This window comes from Aotus nancymaae, unplaced genomic scaffold (genome assembly GCF_030222135.1).
Source record: "Aotus nancymaae isolate 86718 unplaced genomic scaffold, 86718_ANA_hifiasm-v0.15.2.pri h1tg000010l, whole genome shotgun sequence".
NCBI classification, from domain to species: Eukaryota; Metazoa; Chordata; class Mammalia; order Primates; family Aotidae; genus Aotus; species Aotus nancymaae.
In genome coordinates, this window is record NW_026988421.1 from 53,724,383 (window position 1) to 53,744,377 (window position 19,995).

The 19,995-nt window shown below is 36.2% G+C and overlaps 1 protein-coding gene across 4 annotated transcripts in view; it reads left to right on the plus strand.

The window, feature by feature from the left end:
- Window positions 1–584: 584 nt before the first annotated feature.
- The window catches only part of CABCOCO1 (ciliary associated calcium binding coiled-coil 1), a 102,556-nt gene continuing 83,145 nt past the window's right edge, over window positions 585–19,995 (plus strand). For 2 of the 4 annotated variants that reach the window (XM_021675770.2, XM_064374163.1), the window contains exons 1-3: window positions 585–703; window positions 11,561–11,664; window positions 19,549–19,718. In XM_021675770.2, the coding sequence (XP_021531445.2) occupies window positions 629–703; window positions 11,561–11,664; window positions 19,549–19,718 (349 nt within the window). In that variant the 5' untranslated portion in view covers window positions 585–628. The remainder of the gene's footprint in view (window positions 704–11,560; window positions 11,665–19,548; window positions 19,719–19,995) is intronic. The other 2 variants (XM_064374164.1, XM_064374165.1) reach the window with 1 other exon arrangement.

The window sequence follows — 19,995 nt, forward strand, 5'->3', positions numbered from 1 at the left end:
CGAATGCTATACTAACTGAACTCCTTTATTCACATACCTAATTTGGATTCATCTATTATACCTCCACTCATTTCCTTTGCCTCTCCCTCATTATTTTGGAGTAAATCACCGATTTTATAAAATTTAATCACCACTAAATTGTTCAGTATGTATCTCTAAAAGATAAAGACATATTTTTCCTTCTAAACATGACCACAATGCCATCATGCTACTTTAAAATTTACAATGATTGCTTAGTATCAAACATCAATCAGTGGTTAAAGTTCTAATATATATCTTACTTTAATATTTGTTGAAAGTTGCAATGTGCCAGCATTGGGCACTTTGACATATACCATTTCATTTAAATTATTGCTACTTGAATTGCCTTTTCCCCTCTTTCACTCCTACTAAAAGGAACGACTCTGTCTCTCCCAGAGGATTCAGAGACTCTGCAGCAGGCTGCTGTCGGCCACTCTCCCGGCCTCCTGTTCCTGGGCGTGGTCCCCAGCCCTGTCCCCCGGGGGGCGGAGGCTCGGGCCCGCCGCCGCCGCCTTCCGCTGGGATCTGTTCCCAGGCCCAGTGACGCCGCCCCCACCCCGGTTGCCTAGGCGACGAGGGGCCGCTTCTCCCGGCCGAGATTGCGGCGATGTCGCAGGGGACGACTCCTTGGGGGCCGACCCCGGCAGGGCCGACCCCAGCGGGAACCACGCCCGAATCGGAGGTACGCCGCCCCTTTCCCTTCCCGGTCCCGTTGCGGGTCCCAGCGGCCTCCGAGCGCCCATTCCCCGCCCTCGGAGTCCACGGCCCAGCCGAGTCCGGTCTCTGAAGAGACGCCGCACGTCTGGCGCTGGCGGGGAAGCGGCCTGGGAAGGCGGCGGGGCTGGGAGCGGCCCAGGAGCGGCGCGGGGGTCCCCGACACCCTCTGCTGCCCGGTGTCCCCCAGCCAGCCCCGGCGCGCCGTGCACGGTGCCAGCGAGTCTAAATTGTATGAATTCTTCCATTGGACGGCTCCGTACCCAAACGCCCTCATAACCACGCGCTTCTACCGCAGTTTTTTTTTTTTTTTTTTAATTCTAAGTAAAATAAGTGATCTCAGATTTTTTAATGGACCAGTCTCTTTTTGAAATTGCTACTAATTCTGTAATGATCACAGTTGCGATTGCTCAAAAGGTGTCATGAAATAATAGCTGTTTACTGGTGATGTACTGATTACTATTAGAAGGATAATGTTTCTATTATTTTGCCATTTTTCTAAACAAATAGATGCAGGTCAAAGGACACTGGCTGAAAATCGGTCTTCTGGTTGTGGCTTTAGTTGCTCATCAACTCGACTTCAGGAAAGTTATTTAATCTCCTTGGACACCAGTGGCCTCCTGTGTGACAAAAGGTTGCTCTTTAGGCCCCTCCCATCACCAACTCTCAATAATGAGTAGGTTTTAAGTAACTTTACTCATAAACTTAATACCCTGAGATTTTAAGAACACATCTGCGGTGCCAGATATTACCAAAAAATGCTTGTATCTTTGCATACAGAGTCTACCATTATTGTTCCTAGGAAGTTTTTTTTCTCTCCGTTTTGTTAAGGTTCTAAAGGTGAATAATCATGTCTGAATTAACATTGCTTTGCTTGACTTCCTTATTCGTTGATCTAAACGACAATCTTTGTGCAGAAGATAAGTATTAGCTGCAATTTTTATAAATGAGGAAACACAGAGAGCCAGTAATTCCACACCTGGCTCAGAGATATGTAAGCTGTTCCCAATCGAGATTCCTACTAATACTAAACACAGATCGCTAAGGCATGTGGACTCTCATATGAGCCTTTTGAAATTAGCAGACATTAAAAGTACATTTTAATGTGATAAACTGGTTACTAAGCCAATTACTCCCTTGTGATCTCCAATGTAAGTAATACAATTTCAAAAGTAGCATAGGAAATTTTCCAATTAACTTGTGTTATTTAAATAATACCAAGCATAAGACAATGCACAATTGTCAGTGTGTACACATACCTCACCCATGTAGGTCATGTCCTTTCCAAAAAGACGGATCATTCGGTGTTTTAAGGAATCTGCACTTTAAAAAAATACGTAATTTTTTTAAAAGATGAAAAGAAGTGCTATGCTTCAGGAAAAAAGAAATCATTTTATAATGGTTGAGTCAGATGAATGAGCTAGTTATAGACCTGAGATGATTATCTGCCTCTTAGGATTGTCAGCTTGCACATTTGTCAGCTTCTTCGGGGAGCAGGTATTCTCATGACATGTAATTCAGGATGTGCTCAATCACTTAGTAACAAACAGAAGAAATCAAGTTATAACAGGGACTCAATTAGCAGTGCTCATTTACTAAGATAACATGCTAATTCACTGCTTGGTGGAAACTGCATTTTCCGTTTTAATGAAAGCAGAGTTCCTGAAGTTCATGGGGAATATAGTTGATCCATAGATCTGTGTCATTCTTTAAAACAAGTCCTTCCTGCCACCCATTTGTGCTGATTGGGGGTTTCAGATGTTAGATAGAAAAGATGGCAAGATCTCTTTTGTGGTCTGTTCCCAAGGCCACCACTTTTTAGGTAAATACTGAAAGGTTCTTCTCAGATCAGATTCTTTACAGTGTTGATCCCCCAACAACTAATCCCTTATGGTGTCTTTCTAATAAATTCTGTATCCGAAATGACTTAGCCAGTAGCCCATGTAGTCAACTGAGCCAAACAGTACTGAATTATTTCCTTTCTTGCCCAGTCTATCAGAAATAAAGCATAAGTTTCCAGTAATCTGACGTTTCCCACTTATTGCTTGTGGCCAATACCTAGAAGTAATTATCCCAATCACATAGTAGGCACTCAATAAATTATGATGACTAATTAAAATCATGGGCGGTCTGAGGCATGCCAGAAAAGGTAGTTATCATAGATTAAAATCTACTGTATGAGTTACTGTGAACAAGCAGATATGAGATGCAGATCCAGGGAAATAATTTTTTCTGTGACATTGAATAAGTCCTGCTTGCCAGCCTTCTGAGTTCAATATCCAGAGTTTTTTAGTAATATTGGAGGAAATGCCTCCCTTTAAATGGTAAGACTAAACTTTTGGCAGTTATCTGTATAAATGCATAACAGAAAAAAAATGACAAAAATCTGCAAATAAATGTTTGTTATGCATAGACCTGTAAGTGAAAGGAGTTTATAAATGTGTACTTGGAATTTAGTGATCAGTCCTGTATCAATAATTTGTTCATCTATTGACTTTCTTAATATCTTCAAAAATATCTAGGAAATGGAATCATAAGTAGTACACCTACAAGGAATATACTTCAACTTCCATCAGAGACCTAAAAGAAAACACAAATGGTTGTTTCCCAATTTCTTCTTCTGAATAATGTCTCTTAAAGTGTTACCACACCCAATAGGTGACAATTACTCAATGCATTCAGGGCTTTATCAGGACAGGATGTTTATTTAATTTTGAGGGAAAAGATGATGCAACTTGTCTAGGAGATCATCAACGCATCCTGGAGCAAGCCATAGACAATTCTCTCTATATTAGGTGTCCCTCCAGACTGTAGAAAACAGACCCCACTCAATCATTACAGAGAAAACTCAGGGCTCAATTGAGCAGCAAAATGATCAGTTTCCTACAACATCAGTGTCATTCAAGAAGTATTTCTTGAAATTATGAATCATTCAACATAAGTGAACACATTGTGATCACATAGTACAGATCAACCTATGCAGGCTATGGGGACAATGCCAAAAAAGTCTCTTAAAATATTGTTGAGAAAATAGTACTAATGGACCTCCAAGTGTGAGTACACAGTAGTCGTATTTATCAGACACTTAGAACCTGTAGCAAATTCTGGCTGTAGCATGGAGATGTTAACAGCACTTAGGCTTGTCATTCTTACTGTCAGTATTTGGGTTTACTGTCTTGTTTAAAATGTCCTGCTCCTCCTCTCCCTTCTGTCTTCCTCCCTAGATGGCACAAATAATCTTTAAAATTTTTCTAATATTTAAAATTTTATTTTTCTATGAAGTTTAGTCTTTAGCAAGTCTAGTAATTTTTTATTTTTATTTATTTTTTTTTATTGCATTTTAGGTTTTGGGGTACATGTGAAGAATATGCAAGATTGTTGCATAGGTACATACATGGCAATGTGGTTTGCTGCCTTCCTCCCCATCACCTATATTTGGCATTTCTCCCCATGTTATCCCTCCCCAACTCCTCACCCTCCACTGTCCCTCCACTAGTTCCCCCTCCCCACAGACCCCAGTGTGTGATGCTCCCCTCCCTGTGTCCATGTGTTCTCATTGTTCAACACCTGCCTATGAGTGAGAACATGCGGTGTTTGATTTTCTGTCTTGTGTCAGTTTGCTGAGAATGATGGTCTCCAGGTTAATCCATGTCCCTACAAAGGACATGAACTCATCGTTTTTTATGGCTGCATAGTATTCCATAGTGTATATGTGCCACATTTTCCCTGTCCAGTCTATCATCGATGGGCATTTGGGTTGGTTCCAAGTCTTTGCTATTGTAAACAGTGCTGAAATGAACATTTGTGTGCATGTGTCCTTATAATAGAACGATTTATAATCTTTTGGATATATACCCAGTAATGGGATTGCTGGGTCAAATGGAATTTCTATTTCTAGGTCCTTGAGGAATTGCCACACTATCTTCCACAATGGTTGAACTAATTTACACTACCACCACAGTGTAAAAGTGTTCCTATTTCTGTCAATTCATCGACTCATTCTCCATCCAGCCTTGTTCCCTAGCTGGTAAGGAGTTGTGATCCCCTGGAGGAGGAGAGGCGTTCTGGTTTTGGGTGTCTTCATCCTTTTTGTACTGGTTTCTTCCCATCTTTGTGGATTTATTTACCTGTGGTCTTTGTAGTTGGTGACTTTCAGATGGGGTCACTGAGTGGATGTCCTGTTTGCTGCTGATGAAGTTATTTCTTTAAGTTTCTTAGTTTTCCTTCTAACAGTCAGGCACCTCTGCTGTAAGACTGCTGAGGTCCACTCCAGGCCCTGCTTGCCTGGGGGCTCACCTGCAGCGGCTGCAGAACAATTAGGGTTGCTGCCAGTTTCTTCTTCTGCTATCTTTGTCCCAGAAGGATACCTGACAGATGTCAGTCTGAGCTCTCCTTTATGAGGTGATTCTTTGGATATACGAGGGTTGGGGAGCTGCTTGAGGAGACAGTCTGTCCTTTATAGGAGCTCAAGTGCTGTGCTGTGAGCTCCGTTATTCCATTCAGAGCTGCTGGGCAGGTACGTTTAAGCCTGCTGCAACAGAACTCATAACCGCCTTTTTTTTCCCCCAGGTGCTCTGTCCCAGGAAGGTAGGGCTTTATTTATAAATTTCTGTTGTGTTGCTGCCTTTTTTTCAGGGATGCCCTGCCCAGCGAGGAGGCAGCCTAGTCAGCAGAGGCTTTGCTGAGCTGCTGTGGGCTCTGCCCAGCTGCCGTGTGAACTTCCCTGCAGTCCTGTTTATAGGGGTATAGTTAGAACTGCCTCGGCAATGGCAGCCCACCTCTGTAACGGCAGACTCTCTCTGTAATGGCAGACTGCCTCTGCAGTGGCGGGCTGCCTCAATAGTAGCAGGCTGCCTCGGTAGTGGCGGACGCCCCTCCCCCACAGAGCTGGACTGTCCCGGGTTCAGCTGAGCTTGCTGTGAAACTCTCAATCCGGAGCATTTCAAATTGCTGGTCTTTGTGTGCGTGGGACTGGCAGAGCCTGATCACCTGGCTCCCTGCCTCAGACCCCTTTTATTTCAGTTGAATGGGCTACTCTGTCTCCTAGGCATTTCAGTTACCAGTTTAAATGGCGCCTGGATTGCGTGGAGACCAGCTGCACTGGCTGAAACAGCCACTCTGGGGGCTCATGGCGCTTTTTCACCTGGGAATCTCCTGGCCTGGCTCCCTGTTTCAGTCCCCTTTTTTTGACTTGAAGGAGACTACCAGGGACTCAAGCCACCAACTGAAAGAGCGCCCAGATCCATGTGAGCTTTTTGTGAGGAAACCAACCCCGCCAGCCGAAACAGCCACACTGGAGATCCGTGGTGCTTCTCCACCCGGGAATCTCCTGGTCTGTGGGCAATAAAAATATGTCTGGAAATGGCGACCACTCACCCTCTGCGCTCTCCCTGGGAGCTGCAATCCAGAGCTGCTCCTGCTCGCCATCTTGGATCCCCTCCCTGGACTAGCAAGTTAGTATTTTTTAATATTTGAAATGAGGATCTAATTTTATTTCCTTCTAGAAGTGAATTACCAATTATGTCAGCTTCATTTACTAAACTATCTTGTCTCTTCTCATTGAGAACAGACTGTTGCTATCACATTATATGTATATATGAATGGACAAAATAGGCAGCAGAAGAGAATAGCGAATCCAAAAATGTGTGTATAGTATATATTATGTTATATATAAATTTTATATATTACATATAAATATAATTATATTATAAATTATATACATTTAAATTTTTAAATTTTAAATATGTGTGTGTATATATATATACACACATACTTATCTACATAAAATAAATTTTTGGATCCTCTATGCTTTTCCACTGACTGTTCATTACTGTGTCAATATCATGTCATTTTATAGTCATTTTTTTAAACCTATTTTGGAAAGGTCACTTTCACTATTTTTGTTTTACAATTATGTCTTCTTCCATAGGAACTAAAAAGTTATTTTGTAAAGTTCCAGAATAATCTCACTGGGGTTTGAGGTTGTCATTACATTACATACATAATGTAGGAAGGATTTAGTTCTTGGAATTTGAAAGTTTTTAATAAATCTCTTTTATCAAGCCTTGTTCTTGAACTTTTAATGAAGTTTTATAGTTTCTTTATATAGATACTATACTTTTCACATTGTATTTCTAACCAAATATAATTCAATCAAGTTTTTACCATTTCTGTTTCTAATTAGCCTCTTATAAAGGAAAAAACTGGCTTTTATATATTTATGATATATAAAACCATCTTACCAAATTTTTTATTAGTAATAACTTTTTTGATAGTACAATGTCAGCTTTCTTAGGTATGCAACCATATAATCTTCAAATAAAGATTTTCAAATTTCCTCATTTCTGCTATTTAAGTTACATATTTAGTTTTCTTATTGTATTAGTTAGAACCTCTATAGTGTGTTGAATTACAATAATGTTGGCATCCATAACCTTTTTTTAGTTCCTTGTTTTCATAAGAATGACTTAGGATTTCACTACTCAATATGATGCTTGCAATATGATTTTGGCAAATAGTCTTTTTCATGTTTAGCATTTTTTTCTTTTCATATTTTACTGGGAGTTTTGCTGCTGAATCTTAGTAAGTGCCTATTTATTATATATTTAAATATGTATATAATTTGTACCATTTAATTTGGCATAAAAATTATATTAGACCTGTTAATGATGATCCATCCTTGAATCTTTAAAATTAATCTGATTTGGTCATAAGTATAGCTTGTAATTCTTTTAGTATATTTTAAGATTTAATCTTCTAAGATGTATTTTAATTATAATTTTTGCATCTGCATTGATTTGTGATTTTGGTTTATAATTTCCTTTTTTGTTAGTTCAGGGTTTTGTGTGTAGACTATGCTGGCTTCTTAAAAATGAACTCGCTATAGTCTATAGTTATTAGACTGACATTGAATTTATGTGTTCTTTGATTAATAAGTAAAACTACAAGTATAAACCCATCTGGGTATGGTGACTTTTTAGAAAGTAGACTTCCAGTTTAGTTCATGTTTGATCAGATCAATTTTCTCATCTACCCTGGGTCAATTTTGAAAACTTACATTTTCCCAAGAAATCACTCATTTTCTTAAAATTTTCAAATGTATTGTCACTGAATGTGACACAAAATTATTTTCTTTATGTTTTAGTCACATTTGCCAAAGATTTGCCTATTTTATTATCTATTCTAAGGAGTCAGCTCTTGATTTTACTTATTCTTCTTTCACTTTTTTTATTGTTGTTTTTAAAAATACTGGCTTTTTAGCTTCATAGCAAGACTATGGTAAGGTGAATGAGGCACTCTCATTGGGCACAGAATTTAAGGAAATGCCAAAAACACTCAGTAGTCAAGAAGTTCTATTTTAATGCAATACTTTAAAAAAAATCAAACAATGTCTCCAAAAAATCCCTGATGGATTAAAATTTTCAGTAAAGACCAGATCTGTATTACTGATTTTTCCTTTTGCTTCGGTTCCAACATGGCTTAGCATAGCACTGCTCCTGCTCCTTAGTTCATTTGTTTTCAGGCTTTAAAGAAAAACAAAAAAAAACCCTTTCAAGTGTAGAATTTACAGACCAGTGTATGACCTCTGTGACTAGGAAACTTCTCCTCAGTAATCTTTGGTGAAATCTGTTATCTTTCTTTTGGTGAGTACTTATTAAGAATCTTTTTCATATAAAGCACTACCAGTGATGGATACAAAGATGGCCCTAAAAGTTTACATTCTAGAAACAAAAAATATATACAAATGTGAAAAGTTTAGTTGACATTAGAGAGGGAAAAATTAGAGGAAAACATTATCTGGCAGATAATATCAGACTTACAGTTTTATTGCTCTTGGAATAACTCCTAAAATCCACCAAGTGGTGGAATAAAATGAATTAACAGTGCCATTTAGCTTACATATTTTCCTAGCTGGAGATTTAATTTTACAGAGAAAGCCACAATTACATATCCACATATTTTAGCTTATTTATGAATTTTCTATTATATCTTTAATTTTTACAAAGCAGAATGTACATGTTGAAAGATTAAACATTTTTAGCCATCTGATATCCTTCTCAAGCAAGGCACTGTATAAACAAACAAAAAAGAGGTCTGGTTTAAAATAGGTCCAAGAATATAATTTAAAACAAAAGAAAAAACCCAGAGGCAAACTCCCCTAAAAGATGATTATCTTAAGCCTGCAAATTTTAGTAAAAGAATGAGGCACTAATATTAGGCCTTTTAGCTAAAATGATTACTGTCCAAAAGGTTAAGATACTGGATTCTCTTTCATATAGTTCTTGTGTGACCTACTTTTCTCCTATCCAGAGACTTTTCAAATCAGATAAATTGATCTGAATGTCTGTATAATTCACTTTTCATGTATATCTTTATTCATTATTAATATGACAGCAATCTTGTGTGTATTAAAACACATGAAAATGATATTTAATATGAATTCAAATTTAGGTTCAAATGACTTGCCTTAAGTCATAAAATTAATCAGTAGTCAAACTGTCATGAGATCTGGAGTTCCTCTAAGTCCTGCTTTTCATCATGCTCCGCTATCCAACAATGTCATCAGATGATGAAGATGAATTTAGACAGCCAGTTAGCAACCTATGTTGACATATCAGGAACTGCGGAATTCTAAAAAGAAATAAAAGATTGAATGACTATACCTGAGGAATTTACAATCTAATGGGATTGACACTATAGGAATAATTATACTTTACCACAAATAAAAATATATATTACCAAAAATCGTTTACACAAATATATCCATATATTATAGATCAAAACAGTATCCTAAACAAAAACTGGGTGAATTTAATTCAATTTGCAAGTATCTGAGTACCTACTAGATGCAGCATACTAAAATACTTTTTTCCCAATGATTTTATAATCTAATTATATGACCTAGTTTAGATTAATTGGCCCACCCTAGCTTACAAAAAAAGTGGCTCATAATGTAGCATATTTTATTTCTAAATTAGATTTTCAAAGATAAAAATGTAGCATAATAACTTAATATTAAATTGCAGACATTAAGCCAATTACCATTACCAATAAGTGGTAGGTTTGAAATTTTTCTACTCTTGAAAAAGAAAAAGGATTTGGTATGTTATCTGGTAAACTATAGTAAGGCAGTTTTTGCTGCCTGGAACTCAGTTGCATGGAAGGCTCAATAAGTATTGGTTGAACTGAAAAACATTTGCCCTCTTGCCCCCCAAAATCTCACAATTTTTTATTTTTGTGTAGCTGCTGCTCTCTTTCCTCTATTTCCCAGTCTCCTCTTCCATCTCCCCTTTACAGCTCTTCCCTTTATGTCCTGACTTCGAGCAGTCACATCCATTCTCACGGTTGCCATTGACTCTTAAACCAATGTTTGTAAACTTGACCTTTGTGATTCCAACATTTCTAATTAAACTCTAAACATTCCTTCCTCACTATTAGTATTCCATCTTAAACTCAGCCGCTGAAATCAAACTCATCAACTTGCTATTTAAAAACTAGCATCATCTTCCAACACTGTATTTCTATTAGTCTAAAAAGGACGACATGTACAGTTGTGCAGGTGGTGCTCTGAACAAAAGCACCTGGCTGAGGAGTGAGTAAGGACTAAAACTAGACTCTAATCACAGGCAATATACTTGGGCACAGGGCTGTGTCAGCCTTAGGGAAATCTTTTTAGCACTTCCTCCGCCTAAAGAGGATACCATTGTGTGACTCACACAAAAGTGATATATGTATTATTAGTATTGCCATCACTTTCTCCAAGTCACCTATTTCAGAAACAGAATCTCCATTCTTTCTCCCATCTTTTAGGCCCCCATGATATGACTACATTCACCACTTTCTTATCATCCACAGGGTCAAGGAGACCAGAGCAGTCCAATGCTTCATCCCTTCTCTGTTTTAATGATCTCTTTAGCTCTTCCTCTGCTCCTGTCTTTCCTTCACCTTGCAGTAGATTACCCTTTCTTAAAACACAGCTTTGTCTTGTTATTTACCTGTTCAGAACCTTCATGGTTCTGAGCACTATTGTCTGTGTTACTAGAAACAAACTTCTCAGACTACTGTTCTTCAACCAGCCAGGTTCTAAAATATTTATGATGCACAATGTCCTGTACCTTGTGAGCACCCAATACATAATTGTTGAATCATTAAATTTAAGATCTTCCACCATACGTTCACAATGCCCACTTCCACCTAAGTCCAACTAGTCCCTCTCATATACCCTAGGTACCATTGTGAACTGCTGATGTTTATGGAACTTGTTCCTAACTATCCTATCTTCATAACCTTGGTGTTACTGGTTCATTCACATGGGGCATTGGCCACACCCAGCCCTGCAAAGCCTATTGAGCTCCTCTCTGTAGAATTCCCTTGTCTTGTGCCTATATTTGTCCCTTCTTTCAGACTGAATGCCGCATTTATTATAGCTTACTTGTGTTCTTTTCTTCTTGTAACAGCACCCTAGGTTTGTTCCTCTCACTGGATGTTAAGCTACTTGAGGTTAGCACATCTTTCTTGCTTGTATTTGCCTACTCACGAGTCCCGGATGCAATGAGGAATGTGTAGATAATAAACTTCTGTGGAATTGAAAACCATCACCCGGTTGTGCATATGCCCCAAGGACAGATTGACTGATCATTTGACTTTTCAGGTGAAAGGTGCCATTGCATAAATATGGAAAAGAAAAAATATCATCTCAAAGATTGTTGTTTTTAAATGTCTTTTTCTGACAGCAACTAGACTATAAGAACAAATTTTGATATTATGGGGTATAATATATAAAACGTACAATTGAAATAACTCACTCTGCATTGTGTTTTTGTAGAGAGACACTGAATTCCAGGAGCATGAAAAGATTCTGTCTCCGGATTTTCTGTCAGTTGCCCAAATCACTGATTTGTTAACAGAGGACGTCGATGGAGTTCAAGAGTAAGCATTTCACTGTTACAATCGCATATAGAAGAACAGTTCTAGTTTTGCATCTATAAATGATTGTGATTACATATTTAAGCTTTTTTCAAAATATTTGTTATAATGTTATGCACTGAAATATATCTGGACTCTGAAACACAAAAATTCTCAAAGAACTTTTTACACTACACAACAGTCTCCTTTACGAAGAAAATACATTGTAAACCAAGTTACTAATATTTACCAAGAGCAGAGGTTTGTTGGTAAAAGCAGGCTCTAGCGTATGCCATCTTCTACTTTTTTTCTCTTTCATTGATAAAACTGTCAGTATGCACATTAACCTAAAGGATGTTTTCCCTCATTGTAAGAAGAGTAAGTTGTGTTTTCTGTAATGAGAATGGAAAAAGCATTTTGTTATATTGGAAATCTTGAATACTAGCCATCCACCTGTGATTTTATTAGCCATCCACCTGTGATATTATTATCAGGCATAATACTATACTAAGTACTCTGATTGCATACATGTTACTTAAAAATGTGATTACAATGGAATTTATAGGCAGTAATTCTAATATATATACATCTCACTCTTTAGGCCACTTACTTCTATAATAGATCATCTATTTAGAACTTTTGTCAGATACATCCAACAACATAATATCCTAAATGTTGTTTTTAGTAATCACCCATTTAAAAAATGATCTCATTTTAGAATGGAAGCCTAATTGACCATAATGTGTGGAGAATAAGGATGATGTCATGCGCTAGACTGTACCATCCTGCTATCAGGTCTCTGCAGGCCAGTCCTCGGGACACAAGCAGGGTGTCGTGAACCATAACAGACAAATAGAAAATGACTCTGTCAGTGGTTATCACTGACAAATTTTACAAATGTATAGAATAAAGATGACTTGCTACTGAGAAGGGAATATGACAGATGACCTGGCTGGAAGAAAAATCTGAGAAGGGAAGGCTTATCAAGAGCAGGTGAATAACACTGACAGGCCTTTTCCTGAGCTGCTCAGCTCCAGCGCTGGCAATCTGTGTTAGAAATTGATGTTCTGTGATTGGCCATACTGCTTACTATCTGCATCTCTACAAGTATTAATGAATTTAAAATTTCACAGCTTTTAAACAAGTATCTCCTGATGATTTTACCATTTTTATAGAAATTAATGTTTGCTAGGAATTTTGATTCTTAGTGTAAGAATTGATCAGTAAAATGCATGTGTCATATTAATACCACTGATCATGTCTTTACATAGAATGTTGTTTTCCATTTCCAGGCACCCCCAAATGTCATTGATCATTGCAATGTGAAACACTAGGTATTTGATACTAGGCAAAATAATACAATGCAGATAGCAGACATTTTATACAGTTCATCATTTGTTTATATTAAATGTCAAGTAAAAGATGTTATATTAAGTACAATTAATATTAAATAAAAAGTGTTGCAAACAAGTGCTTTTTAAAATTAGTTCTTCACATTGTAAGTTGTGCTATGTATTATACTTTGTGTGACAAGAATTTTTTAAATTATTGGCTCTCTTTGTTGTTAAATATCTAAATGCTGAGCATATATTTAATCTTTAGTTGGTACGGCCTAGGATGCAGTAAGCGATACAGAAGGTGATGCAGAAGTTAGCAATGTAAAAACATCCAGGTTCAATAGCAGGTTGACCTTTTTAGACTGTCTCATTAATGTAGAAATCACCTGATGTGATCTCAAATTTTAAGACATCATCTTTGGATAAATAACATCAGTATTATATTAGGAGCCTTTTCTTTGTGAAACAATTTTCTTGAGTTTCTTTACATGATTTTGGTAATGGTAATCCTGAAATATTTGAAATTAGTCACTCACTTTCAATTTAAAATACCATTATTATAAATGGGGGTTATATGCTTTTCAAAATGACAGAAATACAGTTTAAGTATCCTATCACCAAGTGATAGAAGTATGTGAAAATCATAGAGTCTACAAAGTTATAAGCCTATTAAAGTTAGAAATCAGCACATTTCCCTACCTCTTAAAATTAAAAATTGCTCTCCATGAAAGCAGCCAACCAAATGAAACATTAAAGTGTCATTAAAACATATTTCTGAAATTCACTTTAAGCAGTTAAATGTCTGGGTACATTTCTCATGATCTCTTAGCTGCTATCAATCATAAATATTTTAAGGTAACCTTGACTTTATTTATAGATCCATCTCAATTTTTTAAAAAAGAATAAGGACTAAAAGTAACTATATAAACACAAAAATAACACTGAGACATCTTTAATAATCTTTCGGTAGCTGGGCCTCCATAAGCTACTTAGCTCTTGCCTTGAGGCTTATTTCTGCATGTCATATTTAAGAAGTAAAATGCACCCCATTGTCAATAACATGCAAGAATATTGTGATATTTTAACCCAAATTCTTGATGAGACAAAATAGATAGGTATATCACCTATCACCACTATACCAAACTTTCTAAAACACAATGAATCATCTTTCTCTTTCCCTACATTCTGTCATGCTACAGCTGTGGCCATCTCTCCCCCCTCCCCTGTTCCATCTCCTCTTGCAGAGAAAAAGTTTACATATTTGCCAGTAAAATACTGGAAACTTTGCATTCAAACCATAGCAGTCTCTTGCTCCAATTGCCTCCTTACATAATCTCCTTTGGAGTGAAATGACTGAGGAAAGAATGGAAATGGTAAATCCTTAGCCCTGTGGTTGAAGTTAAAAGCGAAGAGACAAATGGTATTAGGGAAAATGGTGAAGGGGATGTGGGGGACAGCAAAGTTGAAAGAGGTCACAGAGATTTCACCAAAATATTCTTTGGCAAGTAGTTACTGTCATTCAAACACAACTAAACATTGAAAAGTAAAAATAAAAAGCAAAGAACATATGCAAATATTCAGGGCAAATATTTAGTTTAAAATACATAGTGTGCAGATGGCAGATGATGAGTATACTTAGAAGAAAAACTAACTGCTAGAAACAGAAGAAAATGTTAGGTTAAAGCTAATAATTAAAGAGGGCATCAAATTCACAGAACAAGAGACCAAAAAAAAAAAATGGTAAAAAAATATGAAGAAGAAGCTTTTAGAACCAAGGCAAGGAACTAAGGCTAAGAATAAAACCAATGTAGAACTTATCTTGCTGAAAAGCAAGTCAATAATATGGAAGACAAATTTAAGAAAACTTATATAAAGTATAGATAAAGCAATTATTTGAAGATACTAGAATATACCTTCAACCTTCAACATAGTGAATCAGAAAAAATAATCTATACTTCGTAAAAGCTTTGATTTTAATATTTTAGTAGAATAAAATCTCATGTATTGCCTTTTTCCTGGAATAAATTTAAAGCAAGTCACCTAGAGAGGAGAATAACAGGCCTCAGACTTTTCCTTAGCAAGGTTAGACTCCAAAATTCAGTAGTGTGACAAGTAGCCAAAATTTAGGAAGTCGAGAGAATATGATTGCAAAATAAAATACTATTTGTGTCTGTTGTTTAGTTATAATGGCAACAAGACATTGCAATATATAGAACAACTCAGAAAATACAGTATTCATGTGGTCCTATTGAAAAATTTACCTCATAACCCAGCTGAAAGATAAATCAGTTCATTGGTGAATTTTAAACAACAAAACCTGCCAATGAGAAATTGTGATATAAGAAGTCTGGCAGTAAGTGTGGACCATTTAAAATTAAAATAAAATATAATATCATAATAATAGACTAAAACAATATTCTAGAACATGTCAACAAAAATAGGCAAGCACATGAGAAAAAAAATAATTGAATTTCCTTTTCTCACCAAAAATAAAATTGAATTGAAGCAGATGACCCCTATTTATAGTAATGCTATTTTAAATTGAGAGTGAGTGAGTGCAAATACTTCAGGATTACTGTCACAAAAATCATATAATCACAAGAAAATTGCTTTAAAAAATAGCTCATAACAAAATGCTTTTAAAAACTTGTATCATAGATGTAAAGGGTTAATGTCCCTAAGTTTGCAAAAAAACTTTGATAAATTTATAAGAAAAAGTAACCAATAGAGGACATTAAAAAGAAATTCGATCTAATGAATAAGCAAAGACATACATAAGATAGTAATTTTTTTTGTTAGATTGATAGATATTAAGATTATGGACAAAATCCAAACTAGATTGGAGTATAAAGAAGCGGACATTCCTGTGTAGTGTTGATGAAAGACTTATTTGGCACTTCCCTTTCTGGAGGGAAGTTTAGCAGCATATCTCACCATGATCAGTATAACCCAGCAGTCCCAATTTTGGGAATTTATTGCAAAAGATAATTGGAGTTTTGGAAAGATCTTTTTGTTGGAGTCTTGCTCTGTCGCCCAGGCTGGAATGTAGTGGTGCGATCTTGACTCACTGCAACCTCTGCCTCCCGGGTTCAAGTGATTCTCCTGTCTCAGCCTCCTGAGTAGCTGGGATTACAGGTGCCCGCCACCACGCCTGGCTAATTTTTGTATTTTTAGTAGAGACGGGGTTTCACCATGTTGGTCAGGCTGGTCTCAAACTCCTGACCTTATGATCTGCCCACTTCGGCCTCCCAAAGTGCTGGGATTACAGGCGTGAGCCACCAGGCCAGGCTGGAAAGATCTTAATTAATCATTTCTCTTCAGATTCTTAACCAATGGAGGACATCAAAGCCCGTTTGGGAATCCTGATCTATTATTAACTGCATTTAGGTTTCTATCCTACTGATAAGACTAAAGAATGGAAAGGCTTCCTACTTCTCCTTCCTTGCTGAATACTAATCGTTTTTCAGTTATGTTCATTACAATTTTTCCCCAGTCTGCAGCTTGTCTTTTCAATGTGATTTGTCTCTGATTCTCCAGAAGTGTTTTGTCTGTTTAACAAAGACCAATTTATTAGTCTTTTTCTTTGTGGTTTGCATTTTTTGGTGTCACTTTTAAAAATTTTGGCCTATCCAAATGTCAGAAATTTTTTTTATTAAAAGTTTGTAATGTTTGCTGTTGACATTTAAATCTTTAACCAACCTGGATTTTATTTTAATATATTATGTGGGATGGTATTTTATTTTATTTTCCATTTGGATAACCAATTCTCCTAGCACCATTTTTGAAGAATTTATACTTCCTCTACTGATTTGAAATACTACCTCTGCCATATACCAGGCTCCTGTGTATATTGGGTCTGTTTCTGGGCTTTCTACGTATTCCACTGGCCTACTTATTTATCCCATAACAATACCACAAGTTTTCATTATTGTAGAAGTTTTCTTACTGACTTTCGCTTAAGAGTAAATGACACTGTACATTAAACATTGAGAAATAAATCTTGCCAAATGATGTCCAATGCAAATGAAAGATCCCTAGCTAATAGAGTCACCAGGGATCAGGACGTCTACCACCATCAGGACATCTATATCTGCCAGTTGAGTTGAATGCTTGAAAAAATGTATCAAAATGTGTAGTGACATGCAACATGAAAAACTGACCATATTGACCTAAAAATTAAAAATATATCATGTTCTCACATATACATATATATACATGTTTGTTATAAATGACATAACAGGAAACTCAGAGATAGATTAACTTCAAGGTTAATTGAGTCAATGTCTAAATAGTATCATGAAGAAATGAGGCTAATCTTAGGACCCATTTTTCTTAGGGTTACAAGATAACTTGGCAGTAGCAACTAGAGCCACTTGTTTACTGTTTTTTATTTTTATTCAACAGAAAAAAATACCTTTATCCTCTGTTATTAATTATTTAGAATTATTTAGGAGCATGCCCATCATAGAACAATAATTATTTTTGAGACATGCCATATACTAAATGACATTATGGTAAGGGGGAAATTACCATGATCGCCTTAGAATAATCTGAACTCTTTTGGGTTTGAGGTCTATCCTGATACCACTGTAGATGAAATGCTGAAGAAATAGACACATATCGACATCAGATTTATTTGCTCCCAAACTTGTTTAATCCTGCTATATATATTAATCTGATTATGTCATTTATTTTGATGTTAAGAATAATAAGGCCTTGCATTTTTGAAGATGGCAGTAAAAAGTTGTCACACACCTATTACCCCCCTCAGAAATCACATAAAAACAGCAAGGAAATACCACTTTCATCTTTGTCAAAACCAAGAGAATGCTAGTGGTCCAAATCACAAAACAGAAAGATGATAGCCACAGTCATGATAGATCAATCAGAACGCAGGAGAAGATATAAAGAGGGATGCTCATAGTCAGAGAGCTTAGAATGAGTTAATTTATATCTATATCTATATCTATATCTATATATATCTGCTTAATCTCCTGGGAGGAGAAACCCTTAAGTGCCATTCCAGGAACCCTTGTCTGCAACAGCAGGACCAGGTGTGTAGGTTTGGAGCAGATCCTTTCTGTATCACAGGAAATTGACTGTATATATGATAATAAAGAGAGTCTATCCATTCTTTTCTTTATTTTTCCTTACCAATTACAAATAAATGAATAAATGCTAGAATAACTGACAGAAAGTTACTTCATACAGAAAATGCCTACTAGTTTGTAACATGACCACATCTTCACCTCCAGTGTATTTGCTGAAAGTAGCTATTCAAGGACAAAAACTCACTTCATCCAAAGATAAGGTATAAACAAAGGATATGCATTCTAAGACACTGTAAGAAAAAAATAGAAGAGGAGTGGGAAAGAGAAATAGCAAATAAAATACGTTAGAAAGATATAACCATGAGCAGACCAAAAAAATACATGTTTTACCATAAATTTTAAAACATATGAAGCATTTACAAAAAGCATACAACAGAGATTTAAAAATCTCAAGAAAGAGATAAAGAAATAAAAGATTATCAAACATGTTTTTAAGAAAGAGTAGAAAAGGAAAGATCTTGTAGAATTTGAGGGGAAATTTAGAGCCACCCCCAGAATAACCCTGCTGAAAACATACTAAGGTACATAGTAATGGTAAAAGTATCCAAAATGAAAAGAAACAGACTTGAAAAATCTTTAAGGTTGAAAAGAAAATTAAAACTCTAGAAAACATGACTAAAATATGGATAATTGAAATTCTTTTTAAAATATAGCAGAATGAACTCGGTGCGGTGGCTCAGACCTGTAATCCCAGCACTTTCAGAGGCTGAAGCGGGTAGATAACTTGAGGTCAGGAGTTCAAGACCAGCCTTGCCAACGTGGTGAAACCCTGTCTTTACTAAAAATACAAAAAATTAGCCATGCATGGTTGCAGGCACCTGTAATTCCAGTTACTCTAGAGGCTGAGGGAGGAGAATTTCTTGAACTGGAGAGGCAGCGGTTGCAGTGAGCCAAGATTGCACCACTGCACTCCAACCTGGCTGATGGAGCAGGCCCTATCTCAAAAAATATATATATATATTTCATAGATATATCTCATATATATGAGATATATATCTTTCATATATCAGAATATTTAACAATTTAGTTTCAGAACATTTTCAGAAATAAAAGAAACTTAATTTTATAAATGAAAAAATACATTGAAATTCAGAGGAAAAAATAGTAGTAAAATTGCTATACATAAACAGGTAAGAAAGGAGAGGAAGGGGGAAGAATGAGGAGAACTAGAAAATAAGGAAGAGGAGGAAGGAAAAATAGAGCGTGCTCCCCCTTCATTATTCTGTCTTTCTGTTTCTTTTTCTGAATGTCACTTTGGTCTATGGCCGTACCACCCTGAACATGCCCGATCTCGTCTGAATGTCACTTTGGTCTTATGAAATTTGATGTAATTGAATATTTTCAGATTATGGGCATTATAGAATTTTCATTCAAGAAAAAGACCTATTTTCAAAACGTAGGAAAGAAATGGTTCAATATCTAATCTGACTTAATGACTGGATTTTTCTTTTATTTTGCAGAAAACTCAGAATCTTTCTGAATTTCAAAAACCTTGAAACTTGTTTAAAGGATGCCATTCTACTAGATTATTATGTATCTGGATTTTTGTGGGCTAGAAGAATGGATTTTTCTGTTATTCAATATTCAAAATTTATGACTTTGTTAGCCATGTTACTTCAGAATCTTAAAAGTAAGTACATTATTTTTCTTTTTAAGTAAAAGAAATGTACGATCTAAACTGAGGTTCTTAAGCAAAAGTTACTGATTTTATTGTAATTCCTTTAATGAAAAATTTGGGTTTTTCCTGAGTATAGCAAATACATAGTTGGTAACTTCATTGAGTTACAAAAACAAACAGTTTTCTTAATAATCAATTTGCCAAAGATATGTTAATTTCATTTTAAAGTTGTATTGGTGCCATCCACCCTCTAAATATCTGGGGCTCTGCGATATTCTTGTAATCTTTC